The 17,764-nt window shown below is 47.9% G+C and overlaps 1 protein-coding gene across 2 annotated transcripts in view; it reads right to left on the reverse strand.

The window, feature by feature from the left end:
* The window catches only part of TLN1 (talin 1), a 129,356-nt gene that overhangs the window by 72,965 nt on the left and 38,627 nt on the right, over positions 1-17,764 (reverse strand). For both annotated transcript variants that reach the window (XM_074952187.1, XM_074952186.1), the window contains exon 2: positions 14,727-14,890. In XM_074952187.1, coding sequence (XP_074808288.1) covers positions 14,727-14,856 — 130 coding nt within the window. In that variant the 5' untranslated portion in view covers positions 14,857-14,890. The remainder of the gene's footprint in view (positions 1-14,726; positions 14,891-17,764) is intronic.

Genomic DNA, 17,764 nt, shown 5'->3' on the forward strand with positions numbered 1-17,764 from the left:
GGGAAGGTAGAACTTTTTAAAATTGGGAAAGAAACTTTCCCTTCATCTGTTGTTCTCTGGGCTGGAGGGACAGAGCAGCCATGCTATAAGCAGCTTAAGCCAGGTATGACCATAAATTATCAGATCATGCCTAGAACCACTTATCTGAACTCCAGTGTGTACGTAGATCAGAGAGTGTCTAGCTAGACGCGATCAGGGTTATTTCTTATTGGCTTGTGGACTCCTCTGTGCTAACCCCAGATGCTTTTGTTTGCTTGTAACCTTTAAGCTAAACCCCCAAGAAAGCTATTTTGGGTGCTTGATTTTTGGAATTGCTCTTTTAAAATCTAGCAAAAGCCTAAGTTCCAGATGGATTTTCTTTCTTTATTTTAATAAAATTTACCTTTAAGAACGGGATCGGGTTTTCGGGTCCTAAGAGGTTTGTGCATGGTGTTTGATTAGCTGGCAGCCACAGCCGATTTCCTGTGTTTTCTCTCTCAGCTCTTCCTTGGCGCAGGGGTGAAAGGGCTTGAGGGTACCCCACAGGCAGGAATTCCCAAGTGCTCCTTCCTGGGTCCAAGGGGGTTTTTTTGCATTTGGGTGGTGGCAGCATTTACCAAGCCAAGGTCAGGGAAAAGCTGTAACCTTGGGAGCTTAATACAAGGTGGGAAATACTAATTTTTAAAATCCTTGCGGGCTGCACTTCTGCACTTGGAGTGACAGAGTGGGGCTTCTGCCTTGACAGATGGGCACAAGCAAACAATATTCGTCTTAATATGGCTAAATGTGTACATCTAGAAACAAAGCATGCAGGCCATGATTTCATGATGGGGCTCTCTACCCTGGGAAGTGGTGACTGAAAAAAAGGTTTGGGGGGGTGTGGTGGATAATCGGCTGAACAGGAGCTCCCAGAGAGACACTGTGGTCAAAAGGGCCTAATGCGATCCTTGGAGGCACAAACGGGAATCTCGCGTGGGGCAGAGAGGCTATTTGACCTCTGTATTTAGCACTGGCGCGACCACTGCGGGAATCCTGTGTCCAGTGCTGGTGTCCACCATTCAAGAAGCATGTTGAAAAATTTGAGAGGGTTCAGACAAGAGCCACAAAAATGATTTAAGGATTACAAAACCTGCCTTTTTGTAATAGACTCTAGGAACACAATCTACTTAGCTTAACAAAGAGAAGGTTAAGGGGTGACTTGATCAGTCTGTAAGTATCTACATGCAGAACAAATGTTTAATAATGGGCTCTTCAGTCTAGCAGAGAAAGGCAAAACATGATCTAGTGGCTGGAAGTCAGACTCAGATTTTAAGGCCAGAAGGGACCATCATGATCATCTAGTCTGACCTCCTACACATTACAGGCCACAGAACCTCACTCACCCACTCCTGTAAAAGGCCCATAACCTCTGGCTGAGTCACTAGCATCCTTAAAACTTGATTTAAAGACTTCAAGTTACAGAGGATCCATCATTTACTCTAGTTTAAACCAGCAAGTGACCCATGATGAAAAGGAAAGTGAAAAAGTCCCAGCATCTCTGCCAGTCTGACCTGGGGGAAAATTCCTTCCCGACCCCAAATATGGCAATCAGACTCTGAGCATGTGGGCAAGACCCACCAGTCAGACACCAGGAAAAAAATCCTCTGTATTAAGTCAGGGCCTTACCGATCTAGAGTCCCATCTCTAGCCATTGGAGATATTTGCCAACAGCAGTCACCGATGGGCCACATCTCATAATTCCATGCAGTCCATAAACTTATGAAACTCCGTTGTAGCAGTTCAGTTTTCTGCCCCTACTGCTCCCCTGGGAAGTCTGTTCCAGAAGTGCACTCCCCTGATGGTTAGAAACCTTTGTCTCATTTCAAGCCTGAACTTGTTGATGGCCAGTTTATACCCATTTGTTCTTGTGTCCAAACTGGCACTTAACTAACTCCTCTCCCTCCTTGGTGTTTATCCCTCTGAGGTATTTATAGACAATCATATCTCTCCTCAGCCTTCGTTTGATTAGGCTAAACAAGCCAAGCTCCTTAAGTTTCCTCTCATAAGGTAGGTGGCTCTATTCATTGGATCATCCTAGTAGCCCTTCTCTGCACCTGTTCCATGCTTAAGAGAGATGAATTCAAACTGAGGGACCAGAATTGCACACACTATTCCACATGAGGTCTCCCCCGTGACTTGTATAATGGAAGTAACACTTCCCTATCACTATTGGAAATACCTCGCCTGGTACATCCTAGGACTGCATTCACCTTTTTCATGGCCACATCACATTGGCAGCTCAGGGTCATCCTAGGACGGACAAATACACCCAGGTCTCCCTTTCATCCGATATATCCCCAGCTTTCAGCAAAAAAAATCTTGTTGTTAGTCCCTATTAACATGACCTGCACTTTGCACTATTACATTTCACCCCATTTCTATTACCTTTTCAAAGTTTTCAAGGTCATCCAGATCTTCTTGTACGACATTTTGGTCCTTCTCCGTATTTACAATCCCTCCCAATTTTGTGTCATCTGAAAATTCTAGTAGCACATGCCCACTTTTTGTGACAAGGTCATTAATAAAAAATGTTGGATAAGATTGATCCAGGACTGATCCCTGAGGAACTCCACTGGAAACCTCCCTCCAGCCTGACAGTTCACCGTTCAGTATGACCTGTTGTAGTCTCCCCTTTAACCAGTTCCTTATCCACCCTTCAATGCTCCTTCTAATCCCCATCTTCTCCAATTTAACTCATAATTTCTCATGTGGAACTGTATCAAATGCCTTCCTGACATCAAGGTAGATTAGACCTACTGTATTTCCTTTGTTGAAAACATTGGTTATATTCTCAAAGAAAAGATCAGGTTGGTGTGGCATGATCTACCTTTTGTAAAACCATGTTGTATTTTAGCCCAATTACCGTTTACCTCTATGTTCTTAACTACTTTCTCTTTCAAAATTTGTTCCAAGACCTTGCGTACAACTGAGGTCAAACTAACAGGCCTGTAGATCCCTGATCACTTTTTTTCCTTCTTAAAAATAGGTCCTATGTTAGCAATTCTCTGGTCATAGGGTCTGACCTGAGTTTACGGATTCATTGAAAATCCTTGCTATTGGACTTGCAATTGCATGTGCCAATTCCTTTAATATTCTTGGAGAGAGATTATCCTGGCCCCCCGATTTGATCCCATGAAGCAGTCCGAGTTTGCCTTCCACCTCGTATATGGCCATTTCTACTTCCATATCCTCATTTCCATTAGCCTCCCTGCCACTGCCCCCAAGCTCCACATTATCTTCACCAAAAACTGAAGCAAAATACTCATTTAGGATTGGGCCAGGCCTACATTGTCTTTAATCTCCAGCCCATCCTCAGTGCTTAGTGGTCCAACTCCTTTCCTTGTTTTTTTAATATATGACTATAGAGCCTTTTGCTACTGGTTTTAATTTCCTTTTCAAGGTATAACTCTGCTTGGCTTTTGGCAGTTTCGCCCCCACACTTTCTGACCTCCAAGAGGTATCTTTCCTTGCTGATCCCTCCCATCTTCCATTCCTTGTAGGCTTTCTGCTTTCTCTTAATAAGCAGTTTGAGCGCTTTGTTCCTCCAGTTTGGTCTGCAACCTTTGCCTATGAATTTTTTCCCCCTGCTTGGGATGCAGGCTTCTGATACTTTAAGCAAAGTTGCAGAAACTAATTCCAAGTCTCCTCCACATTCTGATCCTTGTGTTATTCAGTCCAGTCCAGTCCCCTTCCCCAACACTTTCCCCCAGAGTCATAACGAGACAGTTGTCTATCAAGGGTCATCAGCTGTACAATGAACCCAGTGCAAGGCCAGGACTACACTTTGTGACACAGCAGGGCATGCTTATGGATAAAACTCTAAGGCTTTTCCATGCCATGTGCTGTAAAGCTTGTGTTTGGGACACAGGAAGTACAAGCCACATGGCAAAAGGAATATAAAGGGCAGCTGCATCATCTCCATTTTGTCTTAATTCCAGCTTCTTACTTCTGGAGGAACTTTGCTACACTGAAGCTCTGAACAAAGGACTAAATGACCCATTCAAGCTGTGGATGTGTTTCAGCTGGACTTTCAAGCCAGGAAACTCACCAATACTGCTAAGAACCTCATGTGTAAACTCTGAAGTCTCTGTATGGATCTGTTTCAGAGTAACAGCCGTGTTAGTCTGTATTCGTAAAAAGAAAAAAGAAAAGGAGTACTTGTGGCACCTTAGAGACTAACCACTTTATTTGAGCATGAGCTTTCGTGAGCTACAGCTCACTTCATCGGATGCATAGCATATCGTGGAAACTGCAGAAGACATTATATACACACAGAGACCATGAAACAAAACTTCCTCCCACCCCACTGTCCTGCTGCTAACAGCTTATCTAAAGTGATCATCAAGGAAGGCCATTTCCAGCACAAATCCAGGTTTTCTCATCCTTTCCCCCCCCCCCCCCCCCCCACAGACACACATACAAACTCATTCTCCTGCTGGTAATAGCCCATCCCTCTTTGAAACCTCTCTTTATAATGCGCATGATAATCAAGGTGGGTCATTTCCAGCACTAATCCAGGTTTTCTCACCACCACCCCCCCACACACACACACCCCCCTCCAAAAACCACACACACAAACTCACTCTCCTGCTGGCAATAGCTCATCTTACAATGTGCACAGCAATAATCCAAGTTTAACCAGAACGTCTTGGGGGGGGGGGGGGGTTTGTAGGAAAAAAACAAGGGGAGATAGGCTACCTTGCATAATGACTTAGCCACAGTGGTGTGTGTGTGTGTGTGAGTGAGAGAGAGAGGAGTTAACCACCAGTCTTTGGGAGAATCTGCTCTCCCTTTTGCAACCTGTCCTGACCTTGGCATTTTCAGTGAGGGCTGCCCCAGGCACCATAGGTCACAACATCTTAGGCCTCAGAGAACATTTAGTCTTTGAAGCATTTTCTTAGATTTGTAGACTGTAAAGCTAGAAGGGACCATTATAGCCATGCCATCTGAGTTCCTGCAGAATCCAGGCCAGAGAACCCCACCTTCATGCATCCAGCCCAACAGCTTGTGGTCGAGCTAGGGCAGATCTTTAGGAAAGAGATGCCTAATCTTAATTTAAAGACTAAGTGACAGAGAATCTACCACATTCCTTGGTAAATTGTGTCAATAGTTAATTGTTCAAATTTTCTACCTTATTTCTAGTCTGAATTTATCTAGCTTCAGCTTCCAGCCGTTGGGTCTCATTATGCTTTTGTCTGCTAGATCAAAGAGCCCTCCGTCAAAAATCTTCGCCCCCTGCACATACTTGTAAACTGGGATCAAACCACTTCTTAACCTTCTCTTTGTTAAAATAAATATTTGAGCTTCTTCAATCTCCCGCCGGGGGGAGGGTTTTCCAGACCTCTAATCATGCTTGAAGCTCTTTTCTGAACCGTTTCCAATTTGTCAACATTCTTTTAAAAGTGTGGAAACGAGAACTGGACACAGTATTATAGGGACACGGGAGCATTGCATCATGACATCTGTTTAAAGGTCAACTGGTCTAAGTCTTCTAAAGTGAACATGCTTAGTCAGATTTCTTTGAAATTTCGTGTGCCTCACAAGGGTACAGGATGGGGTTAGTGACCCACATGTGGAGACATTTGAACCAGGTGTTCTAGATTTATAAGCCCCCCCAAAAGTCATTTTTTAAAAAGCTCTTCTTTTTGTTCAACTTTATTAATGATCTGGATGATGGGATGGACTGTACAATCAGCAAGTTCGCAGATGACACTAAGCTCGGGGGAGAGGTAGATACACTGGAGGGTAGGGATAGGGTCCAGAGTGACAGACAAATTGGAGGATTGGGCCAAAAGAAATCTGATGAGGTTCAACAAGGACAAGTGCAGAATCCTACACTTAGGACGGAAGAATCCCATGCACCGCTACAGACTAGGGACCGAATGGCTCGGCAGCAGTTCTGCAGAAAAGGACCTAGGGGTTACAGTGGACAAGAAGCTGGATATGAGTCAACAGTGTGCCCTTGTTGCCAAGAAGGCCAATGGCATTTTGGGCTGTATAAGTAGGAGCATTGCCAGCAGATCGAGGGACGTGATCGTTCCCCTCTATTCGAATGGAATGGAATGTTCCCTGGAATGGGTTACCTAGGGAGGTGGTGGAATCTCCATAGAATCATAGAATATCAGGGTTGGAAGGGACCTCAGGAGGTCATCTAGTCCAAACCCATACTCAAAGCAGGACCGATCCCCAATTAAATCATCCCAGCCAGGGCTTTGTCAAGCTGGGCCTTAAAAACTTCTAAGGAAGGAGATTCCACCACCTCCCTAGGTAACGCAGTCCAGTGCTTTACCACCCTCCTAGTGAAAAAGTTTTTTCTAATATCCAACCTCAATCTCCCCCACTGCAACTTGAGACCATTACTCCTTGTTCTGTCATCTGCTACCACTGAGAACAGCCGAGCTCCATCCTCTTTGGAACCCCCTTTCAGGTAGTTGAAAGCAGCTATCAAATCCCCCCTCATTCTTCTCTTCCGCAGACTAAACAATCCCAGTTCCCTCAGCCTTTCCTCATGAGTCATGTGTTCCAGCCCCCTAATCATTTTTGTTGCCCTCCGCTGGACTCTTTCCAATTTTTCCACATCCTTCTTGTAGTGTGGGGCCCAAAACTGGACACAGTACTCCAGATGAGGCCTCACCAGTGTCAAATAGGAGGGGAACGATCACGTCCCTTGATCTGCTGGCAGTGCCTCTACTTATACACCCCAAAATGCCATTGGCCTTGTTGGCAACAAGGGCACACTGTTGACTCCTATCCAGCTTCTCGTCCACTGTAACCCCTAGGTCCTTTTCTGCAGAACTGCTGCTGAGCCATTCGGTCCCTAGTCTGTAGCGGTGCATGGGATTCTTCCGTCCTAAGTGTAGGATTCTGCACTTGTCCTTGTTGAACCTCATCAGATTTCTTTTGGCCCAATCCTCTAATTTGTCTAGGTCCCTCTGTATCCTATCCCTCCAGCGAATCTCTCTCTCCTCCCAGTTTAGTGTCATCTACAAACTTGCTGAGGGTGCAATCCACACCATCCTACAGTTCATTTATGAAGATACTGAACAAAACCGGCCCCAGGACCGACCCTTGGGGCACTCCGCTTGATACTGGCTGCCAACTAGACATGGAGCCATTGGTCACTACTCGTTGAGCCCGACAATGTAGCCAATTTTCTACCCACCTTATAGGCCATTTATCCAGCCCATACTACTTTAACTTGCTGACAAGAATACTGTGGGATACTGTGTCAAAAGCTTTGCTAAAGTCAAGGAACACCATGTCCACTGCTTTCCCTTCATCCACAGAACCAGTTATCTCGTCATAGAAGGCAATTAGATTAGTCAGGCATGGCTTGCCCTTGGTGAGTCCATGCTGACTGTTCCTGATCACTTTCCTCTCGTCTAAGTGCTTCAGAATTGATTCCTTGAGGACATGCTCCATGATTTTTCCAGGGACTGAGGGGAGGCTGACTGGCCTGTAGTTCCCAGGATCCTCCTCCTTCCCTTTTTTAAAGATGGGCACTACATTAGACTTTTTCCAGTCATCCAGGACTTCCCCCGATCGCCATAAGTTTTCAAAGATAATGGCTCCGCAATCACATCCGCCAACTCCTTTAGCACTCTCGGATGCAACGCATCCGGCCCCATGGACTTGTGCATGTCCAGCTTTTCTAAATAGTCCCGAACCACTTCTTTCTCCACAGAGGGCTGGTCACCTCCTCCCCATGCTGTGCTGCCCAGGGCAGTAGTCTGGGAGCTGACCTTGTTCGTGAAGACAGAGGCAAAAAAAGCATTGAGTACATTAGCTTTTTCCACATCCTCTGTCACTAGGTTGCCTCCCTCATTCAGTAAGGGGCCCACACTTTCCTTGACTTTCTTCTTGTTGCTAACATACCTGAAGAAACCCTTCTTGTTACTCGTAACATCTCTTGCTAGCTGCAACTCCAGGTGTGATCTGGCCTTCCTGATTTCACTCCTGCATGCCTGAGCAATATTTTTATACTCATCCCTGGTCATTTGTCCAGTCTTCCACTTCTTGTAAGCTTCTTTTTTTGTGTTTAAGATCAGCAAGGATTTCACTGTTAAGCCAAGCTGGCTGCTTGCCATATTTACTATTCTTTCTACACATCGGGATGGTTTGCCCCTGTAACGTCAATAAGAATTCTTTAAAATACAGCCAGCTCTCCTGGACTCCTTTCCCCCTCATGTTATTCTCCCAGGGGATCCTGCCCATCAGTTCCCTGAGGGAGTCAAAGTCTGCTTTTCTGAGGTCCAGGGTCCGTATTCTGCTGCTTTCCTTTCTTCCTTGTGTCAGGATCCTGAACTCAACCATCTCATGGTCACTGCCTCCCAGGTTCCCCATCCACTTTTGTTTCCCCTACTAATTCTTCCCAGTTTGTGAGCAGCAGGTCAAGAAGAGCTCTGCCCCTAGTTGGTTCCTCCAGCACTTGCACCAGGAAATTGTCCCCTACACTTTCCAAAAACTTCCTGGATTGTCTGTGCACCGCTGTATTGCTCTCCCAGCAGATATCAGGGTGATTGAAGTCGCCCATGAGACCCAGGGCGTGCGATCTAGTAGCTTCTGCGAGTTGCCGGAAGAAAGCCTCGTCCAACTCATCCCCCTGGTCCGGTGGTCTCTAGCAGACTCCCACCACAACATCACCCGTGTTGCTCACACTTCTAAACTTAATCCAGAGACTCTCAGATTTTTCTGCAGTTTCATACCGGCGCTCAGTCATACTGCTCCCTTACATACAGTGCAAGTCCCCCACCTTTTCTGCCCTGCCTGTCCTCCCTGAACAGCTTATATCCGTCCATGATAGTACTCCAGTCATGGGAGTTATCCCACCAAGTCTCTGTTATTCCAATCACATCCTAATTCCTTGACTTTGCCAGGACTTCCAGTTCTCCCTGCTTGTTTCCCAGGCTTTGTGCATTTGTGTATAGGCACTTGAGATAACCCGCTGATTGCCCCTCTTTCTCAGTATAAGGCAGGAGCCCTCCCCTCTCACACGCTCCTGCTCATGCTTTAGAGGTTTTTAAGGCCCAGCTTGACAAAGCCCTGGCTGGGATGATTTAGTTGGGGATTGGTCCTGCTTTGAGCAGGGGGTTGGACTAGATGACCTCCTGAGGTCTCTTCCAATCCTGATATTCTAGGATTCTATAGGCGTCTCAGATGATGACCCAGCACATGTTCATTTTAAGAACACTTTCACAGCAGGTTTGACAAAATGCAAAAAGAAGGTACCGACGTGAGATTTCTAAAGATAGCTACAGCTCTTGACCCAAGATTTAAGAATCTGAAGTGCCTTCCAAACTCAGAGGGACGAGGTGTGGCGCATGCTTTCAGAAGTCTTAAAAGAGCAACACGCTGATGCAGAAACTACAGAATCCAAACCACCAAAAATCAACCTTCTGCTGGAGGCATCTGTCTCAGATGATGAAAATGAACATGTGTCAATCCACACTGCTTTGCATCATTATGAAGCAGAACCCATCATGAGCATGGACGCATGTCCCCTGGAATGGTGGTTGAAGCATGAAGGGACATATGAATCTTTAGCGCATCAGGCACGTAAATATCTTGCAACTCCAGCTACAACTGTGCCATGCAAGCGCCTATTCTCACTTTCCGGTGACATTGTAAGTAAGAAGCGGGCAGCATTATCTCCTGCAAATTGTAACTAACGCTGTTTGTCTGAGCGATTGGCTGACCAAAAAGTAGGACTAAGTGGACTTGCAGGTTCTAAAGTTTTACATTGTTTTATTTTTGAATAGTTTTTTTTGTACATAATTCTACATTTGTAAGTTCAACTTTCATGATAAAGAGATTGCACAACAGTACTAGTATGAGGTGAATTGAAAAATACAATTTTTGTTTTTACAGTGCATATATTTGTAAACAAAAATATAAAGTGAGCACTGTACACTTTGTATTGTGTTGCAATTGAAATTAATACATTTGAAAATGTAGTAAACATCCAAAAATATTTAAATTAAATGGTATTCTATTGTTGTTTAATCACATGATTAATTTGTTTAATTGCTTGACAGCCCTAATTTTTATACAACGTATGTGCCAATTCAGAAAAACAACTACAGGGTTTCCATTCCTGCCATTTTATATACTTCAAAAGCTAAAGTCTTGCACATGCTCTAAAATCCAAACAGTTCCTCTGATTGCTTTGAAAGGTGGTGTACCTCAGGGAGTGCGGGGTAATGTTAGTGATCCAAATCTAGGGTCATTTCACTCAAAGGTAGGGAGGCCATTTGTCCAGTTTAAAGACTGAAAGTTCTAGTTTTGTAGAGCATTGTCCTTGTCTGGCAGGGAGTTAGCACCTGACGCGGCTTTGTCTGGTGAAAATGAGTAGAGAGGAGGAGACTGTGGAAAAAGTTTGATGGCCGCGGGGGCGGTGCTTCCGTACAGAGTGAGGCAGCAGGGATGGGCCCATGCCCCATGCTGTTCTGCCATTCACTTTACGCAGCTGCCCTTCCCTCTCATTGGCTACAGGAGGCTGCAAACCAAGCAGCCAGCCACTACTTTGGTAGGGCCAACGGCAGGTTAGACTCTGCTGCAGGGGCTACACTGGCTTGTGCAGTAGCCTGTCAGGGATTGGAAAGCCAGTGAAAACGAGGTTACAGTAATTAAAACCTGAGATGATGATGAGGGACAAGAGTTTTTGCAGGATGTACAGAATCAAAAAGAGCAGATTTTAGAAACAGACAGGAAAACACAGCCTGATGTGGGGGCATGGGAGAGGGAAGATTCAAAGACCAATGGAACTCCTTGCTAGAGGATGTTGTGAAGGCCAAGACACTAACAGGTTCAAAAAAGAACTAGATAAGTCCATGGAGAATAGGTCCATCAATGGCGTCCCTAGCCTCTGTTTGCCAGAAGCTCAGAATGGGCGACAAGGGATGGATCACTTGATGATTGCCTGTTCTGTTCATTCCCTCTGGGGCACCTGGCTTTGGCCACTGTCAGAAGACAGGATAATGGGCTAGATGGACCTTTGGTCTGACCCAGTGCGGCCGTTCTTATGACTCACAAGTTAATGGTCTGAGTGACTTATAGGTAAGATGTTTCAACAGTGAAGGAAAATGCAGGAAGGGCTTGAGAGGAATGTTACATTTCAGATCAAGGGAAGACACCTAGGAGGGGCACCAGAGAGGGCGAGGCTGAAGCACAGGGGATGAAAACAGAACGGATGGAGAGAAATCAGAATCAAAAAGGTAACTTTGTGAATCAAAGCCAATGGAAGGGTTTTGGTGGCTGAGGGGGAGGCTGACATGCTGTTCGAACTGAAGATCTCCTAAACTGAGGGCCTGCTATTAAAAACAATATCGGACTCCAGCAGGAACCCATGTCTGTCTGTCCGTCCCTGGTGTGCACCAAAAAGCTCTGTGAAGAAAATAGTGACAGACAGTGTGCTTAAAGACTCCTCACCCCACACTCCAGAGCCTGCTACACCTGACTCTCCCAGACAGAACACGGGGCTCCATCATCATTGTATCATGGCCTTGTGTTTATCAAAAACACCAGCAATGTTCATGCTGTACAAATGTGTCGAGGAGAAATGTACACAGTTTACAGCTGACTCGTGGCCTCAATATGCAGCCAACAAGGAAACAAAGTCCCTCTCCAGCAGTACACTGGGGCTAGTCTGAAAATGGAGGGAGAAGCCCTTCTTAGCAGAACCTCTGTGCCTGGAGTCAGCACTTGTGTGGCACCACTGTCTCCGTAGCTAGGCAGGGCAGTGGTGGAAGCTGCACATTACAGAACATGGCGGTGTGCCAGAATAACCCGTTTACCTTAAATGCATATTACTGAGGCCTTTCAAGAGCAGCTGGACTGTCTGGCTCATGCTATGATCACCTCAATGAGCCCCACATGAAGGTTCCTCATTGCAGAAAAGGCAGTGAGTAGCAACATAACCAAAGGACTGGGGAATTCTAGATTTGCTAACATTGGCTACTTCAGTCTCGCTGAACCATGGGAAATCGGAGTCTTGATAAAATCCTGATACTTGGTGGAAAATTAACAATCAGGGTGACTACACTGCTCTACAGATAGACTGTTCCCTCAAACACCGATTCATGGTCAGTTCTCTGTTGTGGTGGATAAGGCCAAGATCTCGGAGTTGATGTATAGTCGCTAAGCTGAAACACAAGACCATTGAATCCTGACGGGCCAAAAGGACATGAGCTCATTGCTCAAAGTAGGAAAGGAGAGCACCATGCATGCTGCAGCCTGTGTAGGCGTGACGTAGATGTCAGCAATCATGGACAAGGAGATTTGAATCAGCACATTTCTTCTGAAAATCACAAACAGAACTCATGTAGTGCAGCGGCTTCAAGTAACACAGGTTCTCTTCAAAGTTAGCGTGTCACCTCCTCATGACAATAAAGGGTATGCTGCTGAACTTTGCAAACTGTTCCATGCTGTCATGCAACACCATTCTTACTGAAGCATAAAAGTTAATGCAACTATTTACTAGGACTGGTCTGTGGCTGAAGACATGACTTGCAGAAAAAACAAGGCAAGAGTAGTGAGTGAGACCATTTTAACCTCAGATCCAGTTCAGAAGCATTTAGACTATATTAACGCTAATGATCTATAACTCTCTTTGGCCACTGATGCTTCAACTACGGGAGCGAGAATTTTTTTTTCTGTAAGTATTTTATATGGGTTTTTTTTGTTTTTTTGTTTTTTTTTTTTTTTAAAGGGAGTCAGTACTTTCTCTTGGATTTTTACACTGATAGGACACTGCACAAGACATTGCCACAGAAATATTTGAAAAACTCTAGGCCTTTGACCTCAGTCTGAAGAAGCAGTCAGCACTTGCAGCTGATAATGCCAGTGTAAATTATGGAAAGCAGAACAGCATTTATGTCCAAAGAGGACATTACAGCAGCCAGCTGCTTAGCGCACATTCTTACTAAGACACAGAGAATCTCCATTAAGAGCTCCTCCCCAAGGGATGTCTCTGTCCAAACCACGTGCTCCTCTGCACCTGTCGGCTTTCCCCAGCCCATAGTTTAAAACCTGCTCTGTGACCTTTTTAATGTGAAGTGCCAGCAGCAATCTGGTTCCACTTTGGTTTAGGTGGAGCCCATCCTTCCTGTATAGGCTCCTCCTTTCCCAAAAGTTTCTCCAGTTCCTAATAAGCCTAAACCCCTCCTCCCTACACCATCATCTCATCCATGCATTGAGACTCTACAGTTGTCTGACTGGCCCTGTGCATGGAACTGGGAGCATTTCAGAGAATGCACAAGGCGGTGAAGCTGCGTGGCTTACCCTGGAGAAAGAATGAGACCCCCGGGGGGTCTGGCCCACTGACAAGCTCTAGCACCAATCTGTGACACACCCCAACCCCCGTGACCCTAGCTGCGCCAGCGCACCACAATGCCCATGCCCTCAACAGCTCTGCCAGTGGATCCCAGTCCTCCCATACCCAGCCTTCTTGCTCTTCAACACAATTTTGCTTTTACATAGTTGCCATTTGCTCTAGGCACTGATGTGATTTGGGTTATAGGACTGGGGAGGGGGGAAGTAACGGTAATAGAAACATTTGTACACAAGGGAGTGAAGACCTCAGGGAGATGCATTCCCTGCTTGCAGCTGGGAGGCGGGAACACTTTGAATGGGTCAGAGGAATGGCTGAGGAGGGGGGCTGAAACAAGGCTGGTGGGGCCCAGCTGATGTATGTATATGTGAGGACATCAGCAGCTGACTCAGCATGCTAATTGCAGGACATGATATGTACAACTGTCTAAACAGGACTATTAACTGCTAACAACAACATATCTTTTCCTGTTAAAAATTCAATGGTAAAAAACTCTGAACGCAGAATGACGGTTGCTTGGTGGTATGTCGTCCCCTGCAGAATACTAAGCTGAGCTACCTCAGACCTCTCTAAAACCAGGAAATGCAGAGTTTGCCCATGCAGCAGTGCCACAATGCACCCCATTGACTAATAACCCCACAGCTGCTGAAATGTACAAGCTCTTCGCCTCCTTTTACAACCCATTCATTCTCAGCCACAGGATTCCCTTGAACACTATTAAGGGACGAAATGTGGGGGCAGGGGAAGGCTTCCTGTGCCACTTCAAGCTGACAGTGGCCAATGGGAATTATTTGGATACCCTCTGTCACAGATGTGTGTGAATCCATGATTCACAGGTCTGGTGCTCTCTCTGAGGTTCTGTAATTGTCCCAGAGAGGACCCCTTTAGAGTGTGAACCCCCTGAGAGTCCCACTCTCTTGCTGGGGTAAGCCCCTTGGCTTCACCATTGTTTTTGGCCGTAAAATCCAGTAATAATGTCACTCATGCCACATGGGATACATGAAAATAGGGGACTGAACCTGCCCAAAGCTGCAGAGCCAGTCACGGAGCCAGGACTAGAACTCAGGGGTTGCAAACGCTAAACCTCAGGCTACAGGTCACAGCACTGACAGGAGTCTGAGGGGCGTCACGCCCCAGAAAGACTTTGGATTATTTGGGGTGGTATCTGGGGGCATAACGAGGAACAGGTGGAGTTAAGGGGAAATTCAGCTGGAGCAGCAGCAGCAAGGTGTCAGGCTGAGGATTGGTCTTCCGGCCGGGAAGGGAGCCCTGCTGCTGGGGATAAGTACCCCTGGCAAAGTGATGGCTCTGGCTGGGGACAAAGACCAGATGGGACTTTTCCATCTCTACCCACTATGCCTCTGGGGGTCCTGTCACTTACGCTGCCCCATCTGTGCCTCAGGCACACGCTCCCGGATGATCCGACAGGCGTCGTACACCATGGTGGAGGGCTCAAACTGCATGGTCTTCACCACATTGCCAATGCTGATCTTCAGCGATAGGGCAACCATGGTGGCGGCTGGACGGTCCCTGCTCCTGTTTCACCTGCCAAAAGAAAGTCACAGCCAAATCAGTTCCCATTACTGCTACCCAGACCAATGCCAGCCCTCACAATGGTTCTAGGGACTGCCCCCCTGCCTCCCAGCACTGCCTCCCCCCGGGAACCAGCTACAGGAGGCTATAATCCTACAGGCTCATGGAGAAGAGCTCTTTCACAGTGCACAGACCCCTGCAGCGCCAGGGTGCAGTAAACAAAGGATCACCTACTTTTCCCTTCCCCCCCTGGGGGGACCCTTTGATTCCTGTCCTCGGGGGAATGGCTCCCCAATTACAGGCAATGGTTGTGCCCTTCATGTAAGAGCCCGTGGAAAGGGGTTGCTTTTTCCCTCCAGGGGCAGAGGGTCCTGTGAGCTGCTCACACCCAAACAGATTCTCTCTAGGACCCAGCTGGCAGCCTGGGTAAGGGATCCAGCCCTTCTCCAATTCATGCCAGGGCCCAGAGAGCCCTGCCCCTGTACACCTTGGTGGGGTGGGGGCAGCAGGGCTGCAGCTCATCATGCTCAGAAGGTCCTTCACAACCATAAGGACTGAATGGTTTTAGCAGAAGCCCCGAATCTGCAGGAGTACAAAGGGGCAGCTTTGCCAAAGCTATTGGGGGCCATCTGTCCTGGTCAGGATCATCACCTCCACTGTACAGACGGAAGCACAGAGTCCAAGGAAAGGGAAGGAACTTGCCCGCAAGGTCACCAAGTGAGCCATGGACAATGACTGTCACTTCTGTACGGGGAAGGAGAATGACTGTAGTGTTTACTTGGTAGTGACACTGTCATCCTGAAGGAAGCGATTGCACAGGGAGTACAGGCCGATAGGATGGGGAGGGTGAGAGGGAACGAATTATAAATAAAAGCTGCCATGACACAGAAACCACAAGAGGAAAACCAAGCTCAAACCATGAGCCAGCAGGGCCCTGCCTTCCTTCTCAGGGGTTTCTCAAAGGTCTCCCCATGACACCCACCTGTGCTAAGGAGTCACCAACAAGAGGTGTTGTGGCCTCACACCCATTCCCTGGAGCACGTGCAGCATGCAGCCACATCTCCCAGAAAGGGAGGACCCGGAGAGAGAGAAAACCCTGTCTGCTCAGAGATGGGATGGGAGGGAAGGGAGTGATAAGAGAGCTGGTGAACAGGGCGCCCTACCTACCCTCTCTGCTAACATGGGAACAAGGGGTCAGTCACCAAAACTAAACAAAGAGGAATTTAAAACTGAGCAAGGAAAATTATTTTTATACAGTGCATAGTTTACCTGTGGAACTCTCTGCCACAAGAGCTCATTGAGCCAAGAGAACGAGAACAGTCAGTTACATTCAATAGGATCAAAATAACGAGCTGCAACTCCTCCTAACTCAAGGCATGAGGAACCCCTAATGGCTGGGTTAGAGGGACACTTCCCCACATGCTGTATTATTCCACAGTTGTTCCAATCCAGCCCTGGGGGGAAGGGATGGGATACAGGGACCTTCCCCTCTAAGGCACTGGTCTGACCCCTCTCAGAGCAGCCAGCAGCTTGGCATGAGAGCTAGAGGCTTTCCCCACTGCTGGGTGCTGCCAAGGAGTTGAGGAATTCACGGTTCCAAGTCTCCGAGCCAGAGGAGAGCTGCTAATGGCAACATGAGAGTTAGAAAAGGGGGAACATCTTGGGTGTGAAAAGGAAGCACAGATACCTCAGGTCTCCTCACGGCCCCTCCACCAGAGGAACCCCCCCCCCCCCCCACACACACACACCCCGTTCCCCTAACACACACATCCAGATCCTGGGAGCTACCCCCAACCTCCCCCCCCGCAAAATCCTGGGGAGACGCCCAGTGCTCCTGCCTCTGCCGCAGGACATCGCACAGGGTTCAGCTACATTATGTGTGTTGACATGGACGCTGCCTCCTCCCTGCCCTGTCCATCGTGACCGTGTTAACTTCCTCACAGGCCAGGCACTTCCCCAGAGGCAGCAGCTGCCCGGAGCCAGACTCCCTCCTGGGGCTCAGCCCAGGCCATGGAGCTCACCCAGCTAACTCCGCTCCATTAGAAGGGTCTGTGTTTCTCCCTGCCAGGGTGGGGAATCAGACCCAGGCACTGTATTCGGGGGGGAGGGGAGAGGAGGAGGGAGCAGGCAGCCAGGGGCAGCGGTATGGTGGGCGGGGCGGGAGGACACACAAGGGCTGTGAGAGCGAGGAGGGAGCAGGCGGGTCAGAGAGCTTGTGAGGGGCTGAAGGGAGGGCGATCTGGGCCTGGCTTGGGGCAGGAAGGGCAGCCCAGCCAGGCCCCATCTCCAGCAGATGACCCAGTGACTATATCGTTCATGGGGGGCAGACGAGACGGGAATGAAGTACTCTGGGATTCCATAGGCTGTCCCAGAAGCTATGGGGCCATACAGAGGTACTCAACCTGCAGGAGCCATCAGGGCAGAAAGGTAACTCCCTCAAGAGCCTCCCCCGCTGGTGGTGAAAAAGCCCTGTGGCTAAACTGTCCTCTCCTGCCAGAGACCCCACCAGGGTGACCATCATTAGAGGCTGCTGGGAGATGCAACACTGGGTGCAAGCCTCTACCCATCATGGAAGAGGGGTGTCAACGAGTGTCACTGAGCCAGGCTCTGTCCTAGACTTGAGGCCTCTAGACCCTGCCAGGGCTGCTTCACCCCCACTTCCTTAGTGGGGAGCTTGAGCACAAATTGTGAGCTCAGCCCCAGAGACCCCTCCCAGCCGCCACACAGGGTGTCAAGTTCACCAGGCCCCAACCAGCCAGAAAGAGGTAGGGAAGACAGAGCTGCCACCCAGGGCAGCAGCTGGCAGGACTACAGCACCCTCTTACTCCCAAGCCGCTGGGGGAGCTCAGCTCCTCCGCAGGGCAGAGCCCCCAGGCCTCAGCAGCA

Source organism: Natator depressus, chromosome 5, assembly GCF_965152275.1.
Source record: "Natator depressus isolate rNatDep1 chromosome 5, rNatDep2.hap1, whole genome shotgun sequence".
Classification (NCBI taxonomy): Eukaryota; Metazoa; Chordata; order Testudines; family Cheloniidae; genus Natator; species Natator depressus.